Source organism: Malaclemys terrapin, chromosome 2, assembly GCF_027887155.1.
Source record: "Malaclemys terrapin pileata isolate rMalTer1 chromosome 2, rMalTer1.hap1, whole genome shotgun sequence".
Classification (NCBI taxonomy): domain Eukaryota; kingdom Metazoa; phylum Chordata; order Testudines; family Emydidae; genus Malaclemys; species Malaclemys terrapin.
The window spans coordinates 235,539,522-235,557,715 of record NC_071506.1 but is presented as its reverse complement, the minus strand read 5'-3'; the positions used below and the strand labels follow the sequence as shown (position 1 = coordinate 235,557,715).

Below are 18,194 nucleotides of genomic sequence, written 5' to 3'. Positions count from 1 at the left end.
ATCCACAAGCAAGGGCAGGAGTATAGGCTCCTAAAGAAAGGAGCCACTCCAGTCTGCTCTGTGTTGCTGTCTTGTTGAGTGTGGGGGTCACTAGTAGTTCTGATAAACTACCCATGCCAGGAGCTGCAGAAGCTCCCCAAAAGTGGGGAGCCACTGGTGCCCGAACCATGGCCCTGCCCACATGCCACTCCCTGAACCCCCACCCTAGCACCACTCCTTCCTCTGAGGCCCCACCCCCACACTGCCTCTTCCCCCCAAGATCCTGCCCCCACCTGTTCATCCCTTCCCCTCAGCGCTCATCCTTATAGCTGAAAAAAAATGGGGAGGGCCATGGCTCCCTGACCCCCCCTGTTCCAGCACCCATGCCCCTGGGTCAGGCTGAACCTGCTCCTCCTCAAGCCATGGCTGGTTACCCAGCTTTCCTAACGTATATGTGCAAAATATATATACACAGTGTTGTTGGAAACAAACTTCAGGGCCTGAATATTTTGTTATCTTTTTAACATTAACAAGTATAAGACATGTACATATACTATCTATCCACACGTGTGTATTTTTATAAATTGTTCTCAGGAATGCTAAAAAGAAACAGACAAAAAATCAGGCCCTAAATTTGACCTACAGCATTATTACCACATAGTAGTGAATGTTCTCCTAGGTTGTATATATCTATTTTTTCTAAAATCTATCATTATTGTGAGGCTACATAAAACAACCCACATCTATTCTAGAATCTCATTATTTCTGCATGTGCTACTAGTGCTATCATATCAATGATACTTCTGCACAGTAAAGAATACAAAAAGAAGCCATGTTACACTTTCTCATGTAACAGCTTCTGTTACACTATGAGAAAACAAAAATATGCCCAATGGAAGGAAAAAAGTCGAGAGAGTTAATACTTTCAGTTCTCTAGGGGATTACATCAATGATTAAATACAATAAAAAGTTGTCTGTAGTTTAAGGAACTGTCCACCATGGAAACTGCCATTCATTCTTTTTGTCCACAGGTCAGATACGGTTAGGTAACTGCAAGGTGATTTCCCACCTTTCATGTTGTCAACTCTGGTCTCTGGTGATCTAAGCTTTTAAAACTGCCTCAAACTGTCTCACAGCCAGAGTTAAATCAGCAATGCTTCTGTGTCTGGTGCCCCCTTTCCCCCCCAACCAACCCAAATTGTAAAGATACCAAGGATTGGATCACTGGTCTTTCCCCCCTAAAGATTTGGGTTTAAATCTTGTCTACATAACAAGTGAAAATGACTCAGAGGTTTTATTCAAATATCTAGTAAATATTTGTCAATATGCCAGTAAAACCTCATAATTTCCCCCAACTATTTGTTTTTATTTTTCCAGGACTGGAATATCATAGTTGTTACAGATTAGAAGTATATGTGTTGATTGTTTACAGAAATGTGCATAATATTTGTACAAACTGTGCTTGACTTAAGCCAATACCATCCTATTTTCTTAAATTTCATGAGCACTAATGTCAAAAGAGTCACAGTTAAAAATAAGAACATCTTTGTGTATACATGTAGAATGGCCACCTGTTTATCAAATGCTTCCTCTTCTAAATTAAATGCCAACCTAGTCATTAAAGATGAGTCCAAACAACCTTGAGCTCAGAGAAAGCTTGGATCTAGAGCAGAATTTTGCAACACTCTGGTGTTATTAACATAGATACTATTGATTTTAATGGTAACTCCTCAAAAATGAAAGTATGGAGCATTCACCATTTGTGTATATATGCTGAATTTATCCTGTAAAAGTAAACTGTAAAAGTAAACTTCAGTAAACTGGAAGCTTCACTTCTTTAACAGTGATTTCCCTCCATAATTTGTTCATTAATTTAATGAATACTATGGTCCACTAGAAGATATATATAATGGCTTCAGGATGCAGATATGTGGCCCTCCATATGTTGGTCAGAAAATATAACGGTACTCTAATGAACCAAAATGTGCATAAGCAACAAAATCTCTATCAAATAATTCAGATAATTAAGGCTTGCAAGTAGCAGTACAGTTGTTGTTTCTTTTCTTTCTATTAGAAATAAACAAATGAAAAGTCCTTCAGTACAGTGTAAAAATGACCATGTTGGGTTTCTTGCAGCCTTAGAATCCTAGAATTTATCCTGCAGGGATGAGGGAGGAATAATTCTTTGAGTGGTTGCAGACATATATTCCATTCAGGAATGCTCACACCCAGGACACCAAAGCTAGAGAACTTTGCTTAGCAGTACTCATTGCTGGATACTGTATAACTTTGCTGGATACTAAAAATCACGGACTCAACATAAACACTGGTTTTATCTCTCATTCCAACTGTCTGTAACCCACTAACCCACACACACTCACTCACTCACCCTCCCCCCCCCCAACATCCAAAAATATTTTAATAAATGGTATTCTATTATGGTTTAACAATGTGATTAAAACTATGATTAATCACTACTATTTTTTAAATCTCACAATTAATCATGATTAATTATTTTTTAACCATTGGACAGCCCTAATATAATCCTTTCAATTTATTGGCACACATGGACCTTATCTAAAATTCCCACTCATGAGTACTATCACTCAATAACTTGTTTTATTTTTACTGGGGTGGGGACCCTAGTATAGACAAGACTCCAGCTTCTTCTGGCTTTTTTACCACTTTGTCAATTAAACATGCACAGGAGCAGTTGTCCTCAGAAACCTGGTTTGAAATATATATATATTGACTCCCTATAAAATTTGAAAGCTGTGCTTCACATGTCCTCTGTCTAGTTCAAGCTGGTTCTGGTTGATCCTGAGGTCTCACACACCTTTCTTCAAATTCCATACTACTGTTAAGAGTTAACTGTGTTGACTGTTATGTCACCTTAACAAGCCAGTGCAACAGGACTGTGAGAAGTGTTTATCAGTTCCATTCCTGCAGGTTGATGGTCATCTGGCTGTTCCCCCACCTCACCTCCTTTCCCTAAAAAAAAGGCATTGGACCAGCCAATTGCTCCTTAAGAGGACAGTTTAATATATAGAAGAGTGGCCCAGACCTGTTGTTGGGCTCTTTGTGTTTTGCAAGAGGAGATGCTCCATACTAGCTAGGAGAGGAAAATCTGTGGAAGCCTGGCTCTGTTGGGAAAGGAGTTCAGAGCTGATATTCAGATTTGGTTGGTATTTGGGAGTCAACATCATCTGAACTATAGGAGTCTGAAATATTAATATTACCCATATCTGTTGTCATATTTGACTTATTCAGAGCTAGAGGACACTATTTTTAAATCATATTTTTTTATTATTTTTACCCCACTTTTCTTAGTAATAATAACATTGCATCACTAACCTCATCACAGTTAGTGGCACCAAATTAAATAATGTATTGGGACACAAATGACAGGCAAAATCTAGGGAGCTAGGAGTCACCTGGACCAAGAAGCCTGCCCAAGCACAGCATTTTTCTCCAACAGAAGCTGGTGTCTCCTTCCTCCGTCAGAGCAGAGAAGATCTTGCTGCTGCAAACAGTCATTGAGCTGCCAAAGGCACAGATCTGAAAAGAACAGCAACTCCTCTCTCCCAAAACTAATTGACTGGCAATCATACTAATTAGCTTTCTGGTCTTCAAAGAGGAGACAAGCAAGAACAGCAATTCAAGTCAGTCTGCTGCCAGTGGAATCAGCAGCCTAGCATAGCATAGTCACTCCAAGAAACAGCCACTGGGAGGAGATTAGCCAGTAGCCAATTTGAGCAGAAACAGAGTCAGCGCTAGGCATAAGCAGACTAAAAATTACTTAGGGCCCCGAGCAGCTCAAGGGGGCTTCCTGTTTGCTTTTTATTATGTGTTTGGGGGGGTGGGGGGGGAGGTAAAGTATTCCTGCTTACAGATCCCAACCCAGTCGGTTATCCTATTGTGCTATAGAGGCAAGAAAAGGAAAGCAAACGCTTAGTACTGTGCTATAGGTACTGCTCTTTGTAGTTTTCTCAGCATATTCAGCTACTCTGCTACTGAAAGTCTTTGAGCAGCTGAGTGTGGTAGGTTGAGAGAGCAGTACTTTTATCTGTATCACAGAAATTTGAATTGGAAGGCACATCTTCTTGGGTTATCTAGTTTTTCTTCCTCTTGCATTGTTACAGAACTGATATTAATATCTCTAAACCTTCCCTGAGGGATGGGTGTTAGACTAACTTAATATTCTCATTGATGGGATTCTGCGTTCTCCACTAGCAGCTTCTCCTCTAGTTGTTCTTATAAAAGATCCTCCTGATGCTTAGCGTAAATTTTCCTCACTGAAGTTTAAGCTGGTAGGATATAGAATGGGACAGGATATTCAAATCCTCTACTTGTAAGCCATTAAGGGAGTTGGGTAAAGAAAGGGAGGCAATGGACTGAAGAACCGTATTTTATCTTGGTATTGTAATTTTTTTGCTCAGTGTCCTGCTTCTCCTACAGGGTCTCTATAGGCAAATATAAATGGTTTGTTGAATCCCTGTAGGAGGCTGTAGGAGGCTCATTCGCAATCCTAAAGGCTTCTCTCAGGCTCTCCAACCTCCATGGGGAAAAAAAAAATAAACACCCTCCCGCTACTCATTCCTTCATCTCAGAGATTCCGTGATCCCGATGCTGGAATGGGCAGATCTTGTTTCTCAAACCAGGGAACTGAAAATCAGTTTTAAACGGACTACTATACATATATAAAAATACTTAATGCAATTTTTCTCTTGTTTTCTGTTTTCCAGTTACAAGGATCTGAATGTTGCTCTCTCTTTTTTTTTTTTAAATCGGAGAACACCAACATAGGAAGCAATCCTAAGGGTAGTTACAACATATAAATAGCCCTTCCTGAAAGCATAACAAAGGACCTGGTTATGAGCAAAAATGTGAATGAGTGTTTGTCCCAGACCGTTCACCTCTTGCCTTTTGAATATATATTCAGGGAGTTCAAGCAGATGTATTGGGCTAAATTGCAAACACTGTGTCAACATAAAACTTGAATTTATTTTTTCTAGAGGTCATTATCTTGGAGAAAGTCAGTAATGAGCATCTCAGCTTGCAATTTCCGAGAGTGCATTGCTTGATATCCTTGCAATTAATGGCTCTAGAGAGAAGGAAAGTGGTATATCAAAAGTACATATTCTGTGTTTTATGTGATGACATCTAAAATAACTTTTGTAATGAGCATTATAACAAACACAGTACAATTGGCGCAGATTTATAGAATTGTTCCATATTTTCAAATGTTGCAATCTATGCAGTTATCAAACCCACAGTATCAACTAGTGGAGATGTTTAAAGTGCTTTTAATTTTGGCCAGCCTAATGTAGATACATATATATTGGAGGATAAACCAAAGGGTAATATTGAAAATAAAACGCAGATTTACTAAGAGTTCCTCCCTCACATAGGACTACCTGACTGCAGAGTTATTATAGCTTAGGAAATGATGCTTCAAAACAGACAAATACCAAGACATGCTAGTTAAGTTAAGATAGCTAAGGTGAACACACAGAATCAAAGAAATGTGGGACTGGAAGGGACCATCCCTTAAAGTTGTTTGTCCAAACTGTTCTTAAAAGCCTCCCAATTATGGGGATTCCACAAACTCCCTTGGAAGCCTATTCCAGAACTTAACTATGCTTACAGTTAGAAAGTTTTCCATAATATCTAATCTAAATCTCTCTTGCTGCAGTTTAAGCATATTTGAAGACTGTTAACAGGTTCCCCTTCAGTCTTCTTTTCTCAAGACCAAACGTGCCCAGGTTTTAACTTTTCCTCATAGGTCAGATTTTCTAAGCCTTTTGTCATTTTTGTTGCTCTCCTCTGGACTCTTCCCAGTTTGTCCACATTTTTCTTAACGTGTGGCATCCAGAATTTGGACAGTACTCCAGCCAAGGCCTCATGAGTGTTGAGAAGTACGGGACAGTTACCTCCCGTGTCTTATGTACAACACTGCTGTTAAAACCCTGCTGAATGATATTAGCCTTTTTCACAACTGCATCATATTGTTTACTCATATGCAATTCGTGATCCACTATAACCCCCAGATCCATTTCAGCAGCACTACCATCTAGACGATTAGTCCACATTTTGTACTTGTGCATTTGATTTTTCCTTCCCAAGCATAGTACTTTGCACTTATCGTTATTGAATTTCATCATATTGATTTCAGACCAATTCTCCGATTTGTTAAAGTTGTTTTGAATTCTAATCCTGCCCTGCACAGTGCTTGCAGCTCCTCCCAGCTTGGTGTCATCTGCACATTCTATAAGCGTTTTCTCCACTCCATTATCCAAGTCATTAATAAAAATATTGAGTAGTATCGAACCCAGGACTGACCCTGAGGGTCGCCAGTAGATACTCCCTCACAATTTGACAAAGAACTATTGATAACTACACTTTGAGTATGTTGTTTCAACCCACGTTACAATACTTTTATCTAGGCCTAATTTCTCTAGTTTGCTTATGAGAATGTCATGTGAGACTGTGTCAAAAGCCTTACTAAAATCAAGATATATCCCATTTACTCTTCTCCCCATCCACTAGGTCAGTATCCCTGTCAAAGAAGGAAAGTAGGTTGGTTTGTCATGCTTTGTTCTTGACAAATCCATGCTGGCTATTCCTTATAACCCTACTATTTGCTAGGTCCTTACAAATGAATTATTTAAAAGTTTGTTCCAGTATCTCTAGTATCTTTCCAGATATTGAAGTTATCTGATTGTTCTATAATTCCCTGGCACTTCTTATTCACATTTTTAAAGTTAGGTACTACGTTTGCTTTTCTCAAGTCCTCAACGGTGCTCCATGAGTTCTCAAAGATAATTGCCAATGGTTCTGAAATTGCTTCAGCTAGTTCTTTAAGTACCCAAGGGTGAATTTTGTCAGGACCTGCCAACTTGGATACATCTAACTTATCTAAATATTCTTCAACCTGTTCTTTCTCTATTTTGCATTGCATTCCTTTCTCCTTGTTGTTAATATATCTCTACCCCGATATAACGCGACCCAATATAACACAAATTCGGATATAATGCAATAAAGCAGCGCTCCGGGGGGGCGGGCCTGTGCACTCCGGTGGATCAAAGCAAGTTCGATATAACACAGTTTCGCCTATAACGCGGTAAGATTTTTTGGCTCCCAACGACAGCATTATATCGGGGTAGAGGTGTATTAATTGTATTAAGTATCTGGTTACCATTAACCTTAACTGAAGCAAAATAGGCTTTAAAACATGTCAGCCTTCTTGATGTCATCCATTATTAACTCTCCTTCCCTGCTAAGTAAAAGATCTATATTTTCCTTTGTCTTTTTCTTGCTCATAATGTATTTATAGAACCTCTTCTTATTGCCTTTTCTGTCCCTTGCTAAGTGTAGCTCATTTTGTGCATTAGCCTTTCTGATTTTGCCTCTACATGCTTGTGCTATACTTTTGTACTTCTCCTTAGCAATTTGTCCATGTTTCCACTTTTTTTAGGATTTTTTTTTTATTTTCAAGTCATTAAAGAGCTCCTGATGGAGCCATATTGGCCTCTTCCTATCTTTCCTTCACATTAGCATAGTTTGCAGTTGTGCCTTTAATACTGTTCCCTTGAAAAACGGTCAGCTCTCCTGAACAGCTTTTCCCTTAGATTTTCTTCCCATGCGATCATACCTACCAATTTTCTGATTTTGTTAGTCTGCATCTTTGAATTCCATTGTCATTATTTTGCTACTGTAACTTCTTCCTTTCCTTAGAATCTATCTAGAATATATAACTCTCTAGAATCTATCATTTCATGATCAGTTTCACCCAAACTGCTTTCCACCTTCAGATTTGCTACCAATTAGTCCCCATTGATCACAAGCAAGTCTTAATTGGCTGGCCCCCTGGTTACTTCTCCCCCTTCTCAAAGAAAAAAGTTGTCCTCAATAAATACTAAGAACTTACTGGAATGTGGTGTTTTGCCATGTTACTTTTCAACAGATGTCTGTGTAGTTAAATTCCCCTACTACTATCTGGTCTTTTGTTTTGAATATTTTAGTTGTTTATTCTAGAAATGCCTCATCCACCTCTTCTTCCTAAATTGATGGTTTATAGTACACACCTACTTTAATATCACCCCTATTTTTTACCCCTTCTATCTTTACCCAGAAACTTTCAGCTGGTCTTCCTCTCGCCTCCTTCTGGACCTCAGCACAAGTATATATTCTTGATATATAGTGCCACACCTCCTCTGTTTTTCCCCTTCCTGAATAAACCAATATTCTAGTCATGAGACATATCCTATCAAATCTCCACCAATTAAGTCATCATCTAGCTTATGCTTATGCACTAATACTTCCAGTTCTTCCTGTTTATTCCACATACTCCTTGCATTTGTGTATAGACATGTAAGATGATTTTCACATTCCCCCACTTATTTCCCTCTGTTGCTCCTATAACCTTATCGTAATTTTCCATGTCCCCCTGCCCAACAGTTAAACCTCTGTTTATGATTAGCTATTGGCTTTTGTCGCCTGCCCGCTTTGAACCTAGTTTAAAGCCCCCCTCACTATGTTGCCAAATCAGTGCGTGAATATGCTCTTCCCCTTCTTGGTCAGGTGGGCCCCATCTCCTCCCAGCAGACCTTCTTTCTGGAACAGCATCCCATAGTCAAGGAAGCTGAAGGACTCAGAAAAACTGACTCCCTGAGGGATATGTTCTTGCTCTAACTTTTGTCAATATATTTATGAATGACTTGCCTCCAACAATTTCAAGGCCATTCAATATGCAGATTACATCTACTTTGCTTCATGTGAGAGAGAGATTTCAAAAAGTTTGAGGATATCCTAAATCAGAATATGGCAGCAATCAGTAGCTAATGCAAGAAGTGGAGACGTAAGCCCAGTGGGTCAAATACAATGTTGCCATGCTTCCATCTCAACCATGCCACGACATCGAGAACTCAATATCTTCTTGAATGGAGAATGACAGACACATGACCCAAAGCCATTATATGTAGGAGTAATTCACCTACAAGGACCATCTCACCAAGGTCGATCAGAAGATTACATGCAGAAATGGCCTCTTAAATAAGCATGGGGTCTCGACTGAGGAATGATGCAAACACTGTGTAACTCAGTGCTAGATCACTGCTTAGTTGGAGAGTGCTGTGCTCCTGTGTGGTTAAATTCCCCACAGTTATTTGATGTACAGTTGAATAAAACAATGAGAATAACAGGACCTATGGCACCAAAAACAGTTTCACTGGCTACCAGTCCTCTCTAATATCCTGCCTCCTAACATCAAGGGTTATATTGCAGCAAAGAAACTCCTTGACAAAATCCAGGAAATGCCACAACTTCCACTTTTCAAATATATATAGGAAATGCCTTGTCACTGACTCATCAGTGGAAGACCTATCTAGACTACGATACCAACCATAGCTATGGCAGATGCTGCCAAACAGAATGGGAACAAGCTGCTCAGTCTGTAAAAATCTCCTTCCTCATCATTCAGCCTCATAAGAGACTGCCTGGCTTCAAACTGTCATGCTACTCTGATGCAGGCTTAACTGTTTCATATGCTGGTTGGTGAGGTGTGTGGCAAATGACCACACCCAGGGACTCGGGAACAACCCTTTGTAGCTGTAGTTGAGGATCCTGCACATCTATTAAATGACTGCTCATCTCATGCTGGTCTATCCAGACTTCACACTGCTGATCCTGAGACTGTTGAGTGGATAAAACATGTGATACCTACCCAAGTCCTTTTGACATTTTTCCTTTTTGTACTTTAATATCTGTTTTATCTTCCTACTTTATATTTTATATTTTCAGCATCTTTCTGTGTTTATTGTATCACTTGTGCATTTGCTAATAATACTGTATTGTTAAAGCATCTGATGGACAGATTCAGTTAGAACTTTGCACAGTTTTATGTTCTACATCAGCATTCAATGAGCCACAAAACAGATTTGCATGGGGTTTGGATGACATGGATTATACAGTAGGTGAAATGTTTATTGAATCTAGTGCTAGATTTGGGAACATTCATTAAAAACAAAAGGAAAAATGAAATGGACCAGATTCTCTTTTCAGTTACACCTATCTAACCCTATTGGGCCAAATTCAAACTTAATACAAGTGAACCACAGCTCCCATGGAATTTTTGGATCAACCTCAGTAGTGACATAAAGCGTGGGACAAATTCTGCCATTAATGGTATTATTGATTTGTCAAAACACATATGGTTATTAGTGTACTCGTGTCTGTTTTCTCTAATGCTTAAATAGGTGTAATTAAGCTTTAAATAATACAAGCAACTAGGATGCAAGTGACAAGTTCTCTGCTTCACTGGTAGGTAGAAGTACTAGTCAGATTGTGTTTGAAGACTTAAGGAATACTTAATAATTACCTCTTAAGTGCCTTGTTTTTCAGTTCTTGTTCTGACTTGCTCCCAGCTGATTGCAGAATCATGCCTCTACTCATTCGAGTCGGAAGAAAATTATTTTTTCCTTTCCACATGAAAGGAAAGTGAGGGCAGGAGAGAAGATAATACTAATACTAATATAGAACTGTATATTTTCAAATATGTACAAACATTTACTAATTCTTACAATTCCCTTATGTAAGGTATATAATACTCCCATTTTATAGATGGAAAAAACTGAGACAGAAGTTAAATGACTTGCCCAGGTTAGAAGGTTTTTAGGACTTAGGAGTTTCTGGCTTCCATGCCTGTGTTCAGACCACAGTACCTCTAAAAAGTCTCTCTTTTGTGGAGTACCACTTCAATACACTTCTGAGGGGTCTATTTGTCTCTGTTGCCCTCAGGACTCCGAACCGTCAAATGAAGTGGTCTCAGAGGCCCCAGGTAATGTGGTACCCTCTACCTCAAGAAGCAGCTCTGAAGAGCTGGTAGCGGTGGCACAGAAACATCCAGAAGAGGTAGGACATTCTGTGTCTATTTTATTCCTAAATTTATGTTGGGTATATAGGTTTACTGCAATTTTTCATGCCTGGTCTTAACTTTACTTATAGCAAAGCCTTTGTTAAAGCTAGAGGTTAGGCTGGCCCTTCCTCACTGTGTCCCTGGCACCTAAGGCCTGCTGCAATGCCTAGGGCCTCAACCAATGCTGTCCATTAGCTAAGCCCATTCTATCTACTGTTAACTGAGACTCTCATAATGAATGACTGAGCTTTCCAGAAATACTTGAAAATATTTTGTTCATTCCTTATTTTTCCTGCATTCATGGCAGTAAGAATTCCTTCAAACCCTGGGGAAGTCAGAAGAGATGGACTCTGGTTATTAGAGGATTTTTGTTTATGTAAAGCTATTGCCAAACTTCTCAGAAGTAAACTTGGCCAGGTTACGTTGGCCATGATCTGAAGGGAACTTCCCCCTCACTTGTAAGGAAAGGAATCTTGACAATAAATTGACTATCTGTTTTAGCCCTCATTAAGAACACCTTGCTGGCACCACATACTGTGTGCATGGTCTATTCATATGGCCAGGCTCCCCACTGCTATGATAAAGCCTTGGTCCTCAGTCCCTGAAGTCAGCTCAGCAGTAGCTCCCACTTGGATAGCAAATCCTCCCTACCTATTGAATGCCATTATTTGATTTTCCCTAGGAAAAAATGTACAGTAGATAGAGTTCTTAAAAGGTTCTTTGATTATGTGGCTGACAACTTGGCATTTCTGTTCTCTCTTTCTATGTGCTTTTTATGGCATGACAAATTATAGAAATGTTGCTAAAATGTTACAAAAGACAGCAGTTGAGTGATCCCTCAGCACCTCTAAAAGGACAGCATCAAAGTCCACACTGCAGGTGCCAACTTGTGACTGAACTCCATAATGTGGCCCAAGACTCATTCGGTCTCTGAACCTACATCATAGGTACCCTTCCATAACAGGGGAGGTAGGCTTTCTGTAAAATTCAAAATCCTGACCCTCTCCTATACTGGGAAACATCTTTTTAGGGAATGACTGTTTCCAATTTCAAAATGTCTTATTGAAATAGGGGTACCGCCTCAGCCCATGAGGAGAAGCCTTAATTTTCTACTTCCCCAGAGCCCCTAAGAGTTTTAGATATTCCTTTCCTTACTATAGACCCGTCAGGAAACATTATCAAATGATGTCAAGTATCAGAGGGGTAGCCGTGTTAGTCTGGATCTGTAAAAGCAGCAAAGAGTCCTGTGGTACCTTATAGACTAACAGACGTATTGGAGCATGAGCTTTTGTGGGTGCATGATGCATCCGATGAAGTGGGTATTCACCCACAAAAGCTCATGCTCCAATACGTCTGTTAGTCCGTAAGGTGCCACAGGACTCTTTGCTGCTATTATCAAATGAAGTGGTCATTATATTGAAACCAGTCCTACTCCTTTCTGTGTTCTTCTGGCTACAGTCCTCCTCATAAAGAAAGACAGAGAATTTTTGCTGTTCAATATCAATGGAAATATGGTTCCTCTAATGTTGGGCCCTTTCTTTAGTCTCCTGGTGCTATTTTTAGAACTATTTTAATATCATCTGGAACATCCTGCTCTCCCTGATAGTCTTGTCACTATGTCCAGCAAAAAAGAACAGAGTCCTTTACCACAGGACATTCAGTGATTATTACCATTCTGTCTTAAGTGAGATCACCAGTTTACCCCATTTATTTTGTGGCAATGCCATTATTTTTAGATCTTGAAATGATGGTCAGTTTATCCCACCTAAGTGGTCCCACCCCCAGATCTCAGGACAATATAATACAGATTATTACTAATAATTCTATATAATGCTCTGAATAGCAGAGAATAGCTTGGTATTAATATTCATAAATTCTGGCTCCTAATTTCTGGCTTTGCCAATTTACTCCAGTGATTGGCACTGATTCTGGCACAGTTTCTGGATGTTTCTCTGGCACTTACCTCCAATGGAGAGGTCAAGATTAAGAATACATGTCATGAGATTAGCGGTGGATGGGAGGGGAAAGATGGGTTTCAGAGAAAGGAGTGAATGATGACTGAGAGAGGAAGAGGAAAAAAGAAAAAGAAGGGGAATATGAATTTTGTCCTTGAAAAAGTCTGAAATTCTGGGGAGGGGGACCCTAGCGAGTTCGAAGAGAGGGATGGAAGACAGATAAATGATGTTAAGGCTTTAGGACTAATTGAGGATGATATTGTTTAGCCAGCTGAACAAGGGAAGGACAAACATATAGGCAGCCTGTGAGGGAATGAGACTGTCTTCAAAGATGCTCACTATAGCATAAGCAAGACTAGAGAGAGGTGAGACAGGGAGAGAGTTAGGGTTGAGTTTACAGGGGACTTTGAGTGGTAGAGGAGAAGAACAATGGTATCTTGTCTAATTCAAAGCCCACACCAGGATATAATTGGTGTAAGTTGTACATTGGTAACTCATCGTGAATGCAAATTAATGTGACTTACACATGGAAGGCCTTGTTTCTAACTGGAAACAGATCTGAGAAGCACTGCTTTATCTTACACCTTCATTAACAATCCTTTCAGTTGACTTTTCTCACTACAACACTGTCAATGTGTAAATTACACCAGCTAATACTGAGAGTGACATATACCATTTTATCAAGGATAATATATACCATAATTTGTGTCCCATCTGAACGTGGCCCGTGAAGTGCTGATAGGAAGACAGGTAAAAAAACATGTAATCACCCAAAGAGATGGAAATAGGAGAAGGAAATAGAGAAGTCAGAATGTTTAATAGACTGAAGGTTTCAAAAGTATGGCATTAACAGGAGCTGGGGGAGAGCAAGTGAGAAATAATGAAGATGGTGATCAAAAAGAGGGGTGTCAGAATTGAGGGAGGCAGGAGGAAAATAGGTTTCAGAGTAGCAGCCGTATTAGTCTGTATCCGCAAAAAGAAGAGGAGTACTTGTGGCACCTTAGAGACTAACAAATTTATTAGAGCATAAGCTTTCGTAGACTACAGCCCACTTCTTCAGATGCATATAGAGTGGAACTGTATATAGAACTGCATATAGAAGTGGGCTGTAGTCCACGAAAGCTTATGCTCTAATAAATTTGTTAGTCTCTAAGGTGCCACAAGGAGGAAAATAGTTCATGGTGAAACATCCCAGCCTAAAAGTTACAGATTAGTTTCTATAAACTAGAATTTTCATCTGCCAGTGATGTGTCTTTGTCTCAGATACACCAATCTGAATCCAATATTCCTGGGAATTATCTGTAATTTATTGCCAATTCTAATATTTGTTCGTAGTGTGTGTGTCTTCAGTTGCACTATCAGAGTAGTTTTTGTGAGGGTGTTATTTTGTTGGTTTTGTTTTTGTTAACCGAACTCACAGCAAAATTCCTAGCTTCCCTTTCTCTCTGACTGCTAAAAGAGCTTCACCCTGGGTGAATAGAAGGACAAGGTGGGATCTGCTTCTGTCCTACCCTCCTTCCCTCATGATCGTTATTATACTCATGTCTTTGTGATAGTGACCATGTCCACATATATGTTTCCAGTGCATAGATAATAAAGAGCTCTGAACCTTATTTAGGGCTTGGGACAGTACTACAACACAAATAATCATAAACAGTTAATAACGTCTTTCCAGTTTGGTGCTTTTGCCTGTTATTTGTATGACATGAGGGACTAAGGCAGTTACTGTAGATTAGAGTACATGGGATGCAGAAACATTGTAGTTAAAAAAAATTGCTTTACAGTATCATGCATAAAGTTAGAAGGATATATTGTTTCTGTAGTTTCAACACTTATGCACTTCTGAATAAAATAATCTAAAATTTGTAGTTGGTTTATAATACTGTTGTACTCACAATATCCATATCACTCACAAAATCCATACTAAACACAAGGAAGTTTTCTGCTTTATTATAGTGAAGAGCTGCTGGAGTTAAGGTTATATAACAGTTTCCATTATAACACCAGGCTTTCTTTTCACTCACCTGTAACTTGCTGAATATGCTCATGCTTATTCTCGGTATGACAGCTTTCTTTTTTCTTTTAAGGTTGGAGCAATTATAGTTCAGCTGCTTTTATGTGAGGAAAGTGGGGAAATGGCACTTTTCTGATTTTATATATAGTGATTGGCCTACAGTCCACACAGCTGATGAGGTTTAAAGGATGAAATATGGGATGGAAATGGTCCTTTTTGAGGAGTAGTGCCTTTCATTGTTTTGAGGAAAACCAATTTGGATTCAATAGATCCTGCAAGCTGATCTGCATGGGTAGTAGACCTTTGCACCCATGTGGAGCCGAGTTGACTTCAGCAGGATTTTATGCGGGCAGATCCAGCTGCCGAATTAGGTCATATTTTTATAATTCATGTAGTAAGCATGCACAGTAGAATTTTTTACTAAACCCACAAAATGCACACCTTAGGATGGCTACATTATGCATGCAAGTATGCCTAACCTAGCTGCCCACTAAATTCAATAGTCAACTGAATTATACCAAACTGACTGGAGCAGGGCTATTTTCCAAATGTTTAACAGAAATACAGGCCAAAATATACTTTTCTCATAAAAAAGAATTCTTGCATCCTGATTTTGAATAGTCCTTGAGCTGATACACCTGACATTTTAAAGTTTGGTTGACGTGGAAATAACCCTTCCCTAGTCTTAGCCCAGAAGAAATTGGTTTTGATTTCACTGGCCTTGTCTACACTACGAGAGTAGTTCGATTTTACTTAAATCGAATTTTTGGAATCGATATTGCAAAGTCGAACGTGTGTGTCCACACTAAGGACAGTAATTCAACTTTGTGAGTCCACACTAACGGGGAAAGCGTCGACATTGGAAGTGGTGCACTGTGGTCAGCTATCCCACAGTTCCCGGAGTCCCCGCTGCCCATTGGAATTCTGGGTGGAGCCGCAAATGCCTTCTGGGTAAAAAAAATGTGTCCAGGGTGCTTTTGAGTAACTGTCGTCATCCGTCCATCACTCCCGCCCTCCCTCCCTGAAAGCGCCGGCGGGAAATCAGTTCGCGCACTTTTCTAGTCAGTGACAGCGCGGACGCCACAGCACTGCGAGCATGGAGCCTGCTGCAACCATCACTGCAGTTGTGGCCGCTCTCAACGCCTCGCAACTTATCATACACCTTTCCCTGAGGCAGATGCAGAAAAGTCAGGCGAGGAGGCTACGTCAACGCGGTGATGGCCTGAAGTCTGAGAGTAGCACAGACCTCTCAGAAAGCAGGGGACCCAGCGCCGAGAACATCACGGTGGCAATGGGTCATGTTGATGCCGTGGAAAGGAGATTCTGGGCACGGGAAACAAGCACTGAGTGGTGGGACCGCATAGTGCTGCAGGTCTGGGATGAATCCCAGTGGCTGCGAAACTTTCGCATGCGGAAGGGAACTTTCCTGGAACTTTGTGAGTTGCTGTCCCCTGCCCTGAAGCGCAATGACACCCGGATGCGAGCAGCCCTGACTGTCCAGAAGCGAGTGGCCATAGCCCTGTGGAAGCTTGCAACGCCAGACAGCTACCGGTCAGTCGCGAACCAGTTTGGGGTGGGCAAATCTACCGTGGGGGTTGTTGTGATGCAAGTAGCCAAGGCAATCGTTGATGTACTGCTGCCAAAGGTAGTGACCCTGGGAAACGTGGAGGCCATCATAGATGGCTTCGCAGCGATGGGATTCCCAAACTGCGGTGGGGCCATAGATGGAACTCACATCCCTATCCTGGCACCGGAACACCAGGCCAGCCAGTACATTAACAGAAAGGGCTACTTTTCCATGGTGCTGCAAGCACTGGTGGACCACAGGGGACGTTTTACCAACATCTACGTGGGATGGCCGGGCAAGGTTCATGACGCTCGTGTTTTCAGGAACTCTGGTCTGTTTAGACGGCTGCAGCAAGGTATTTACTTCCCGGACCACAAAATAACTCTTGGGGATGTGGAGATGCCTATAGTCATCCTCGGGGACCCAGCCTACCTGCTAATGCCCTGGCTCATGAAGCCCTATACTGGCGCCCTGGACACTGAAAAAGAACTCTTCAACTACCGGCTGAGCAAGTGCAGAATGGTGGTGGAGTGTGCTTTTGGATGTCTCAAGGGGAGATGGAGAAGCTTACTGACTCGCTGTGATCTCAGCGAAACCAATATCCCCATTGTTATTGCAGCTTGCTGTGTGCTCCACAATCTCTGTGAGAGCAAGGGGGAGACCTTTATGGCGGGGTGGGAGGTTGAGGAAAATAGCCTGGCTGCTGATTACTCACAGCCAGACAGCCGGGCGATTAGAAGAGACCAGCGGGAAGCGCTGTGCATCCGGAAGGCTTTGAAAGCAAAGTTCCTGAGTGAGCAGGGTAACCTGTGACTTTAAAGTTTGTGTATTGAGAAGCTAAACCTGCCCCCGTTTCTTTACCCAGTTAATGTTGACTATCCTATCCAGTTACATACCCCCTTCACCCCACTTCCAACACACGTTTCAAAATAAAAATAGTTCTACTTTGTTAAAGCACACCGTTTTCTTTAATACTGTATTCGCGGGAATTTTTTAAAACTGGGACGCAGACTGTGGTGCGGAGCGGGTGTACTGTAGTGGCGCGAATGCAGCTTCTAAACTCAAGGATTGACAGGCTCCGCTGCGGTGGGATGGTTGTTTCAACGGAGCCTGTCACCCCTCCTGATAGGGACTGTGTGTATGGGGGGGTCTATGTGACTTTGTGGCAGGGGGAGGACGGTTACAGATCCCCTGCTGTGTGGCTCTGTGATCCTGCCTAAGGACCGCCGCTTAAGATCTGTAACTGCCCTCCCCTGCCACAAAGTCACAGAGCAACCCACCCCCCACCACATAACATGAAAACAACCTCCCAGACTAACCAGGGTAACTAGTCACTGCATCACTGCACTATGTATGTGCCCTGCTGCTGTGCCTGCCCCCGACTATATACCCTGCCAAAGGTGACTGTCCTGTCGAATTACCAACCCCCTATCCCCCCCTCCTCCAAAAGAACATGATGGAAACAGTAGTTAACAGAAACGTATTTTTTATTATCAACCAAACATGGAACTGGGAAAGTGAAACTTGGACGGGGGCTTATGTCAGGCGGGAAGGAAAGAACTTGTCAAATTTTGGGGAATGAGAGCCTTCTGCTGCTCGAGCTCTCTGCAGGGGTGGAGTGAGAGTTAGCAGGGACTCTGCCGCCTCTCCTTCTGTGCACTTTGGGTGAGGGGAGTATGGGACTTGGTGGCGGGGGAGGGCGGTTAGAGATGGACTGCAGCGGGGCTCTGTCCTCCTGCCTCCGTTCCTGCAGAACATCCACAA

General features: G+C 41.3%; 1 protein-coding gene across 7 annotated transcripts in view; it reads left to right on the top strand.

Annotated features, from left to right (window-relative positions):
- The window catches only part of PHF14 (PHD finger protein 14), a 271,070-nt gene that overhangs the window by 217,883 nt on the left and 34,993 nt on the right, over positions 1 to 18,194 (top strand). For 5 of the 7 annotated variants that reach the window (XM_054020326.1, XM_054020323.1, XM_054020320.1 and 2 more), the window contains one exon: positions 10,777 to 10,890. The exons of the other annotated variants lie outside the window; for them this stretch is intronic. In XM_054020326.1, coding sequence (XP_053876301.1) covers positions 10,777 to 10,890 — 114 coding nt within the window. The remainder of the gene's footprint in view (positions 1 to 10,776; positions 10,891 to 18,194) is intronic. 7 annotated transcript variants of the gene reach the window in all.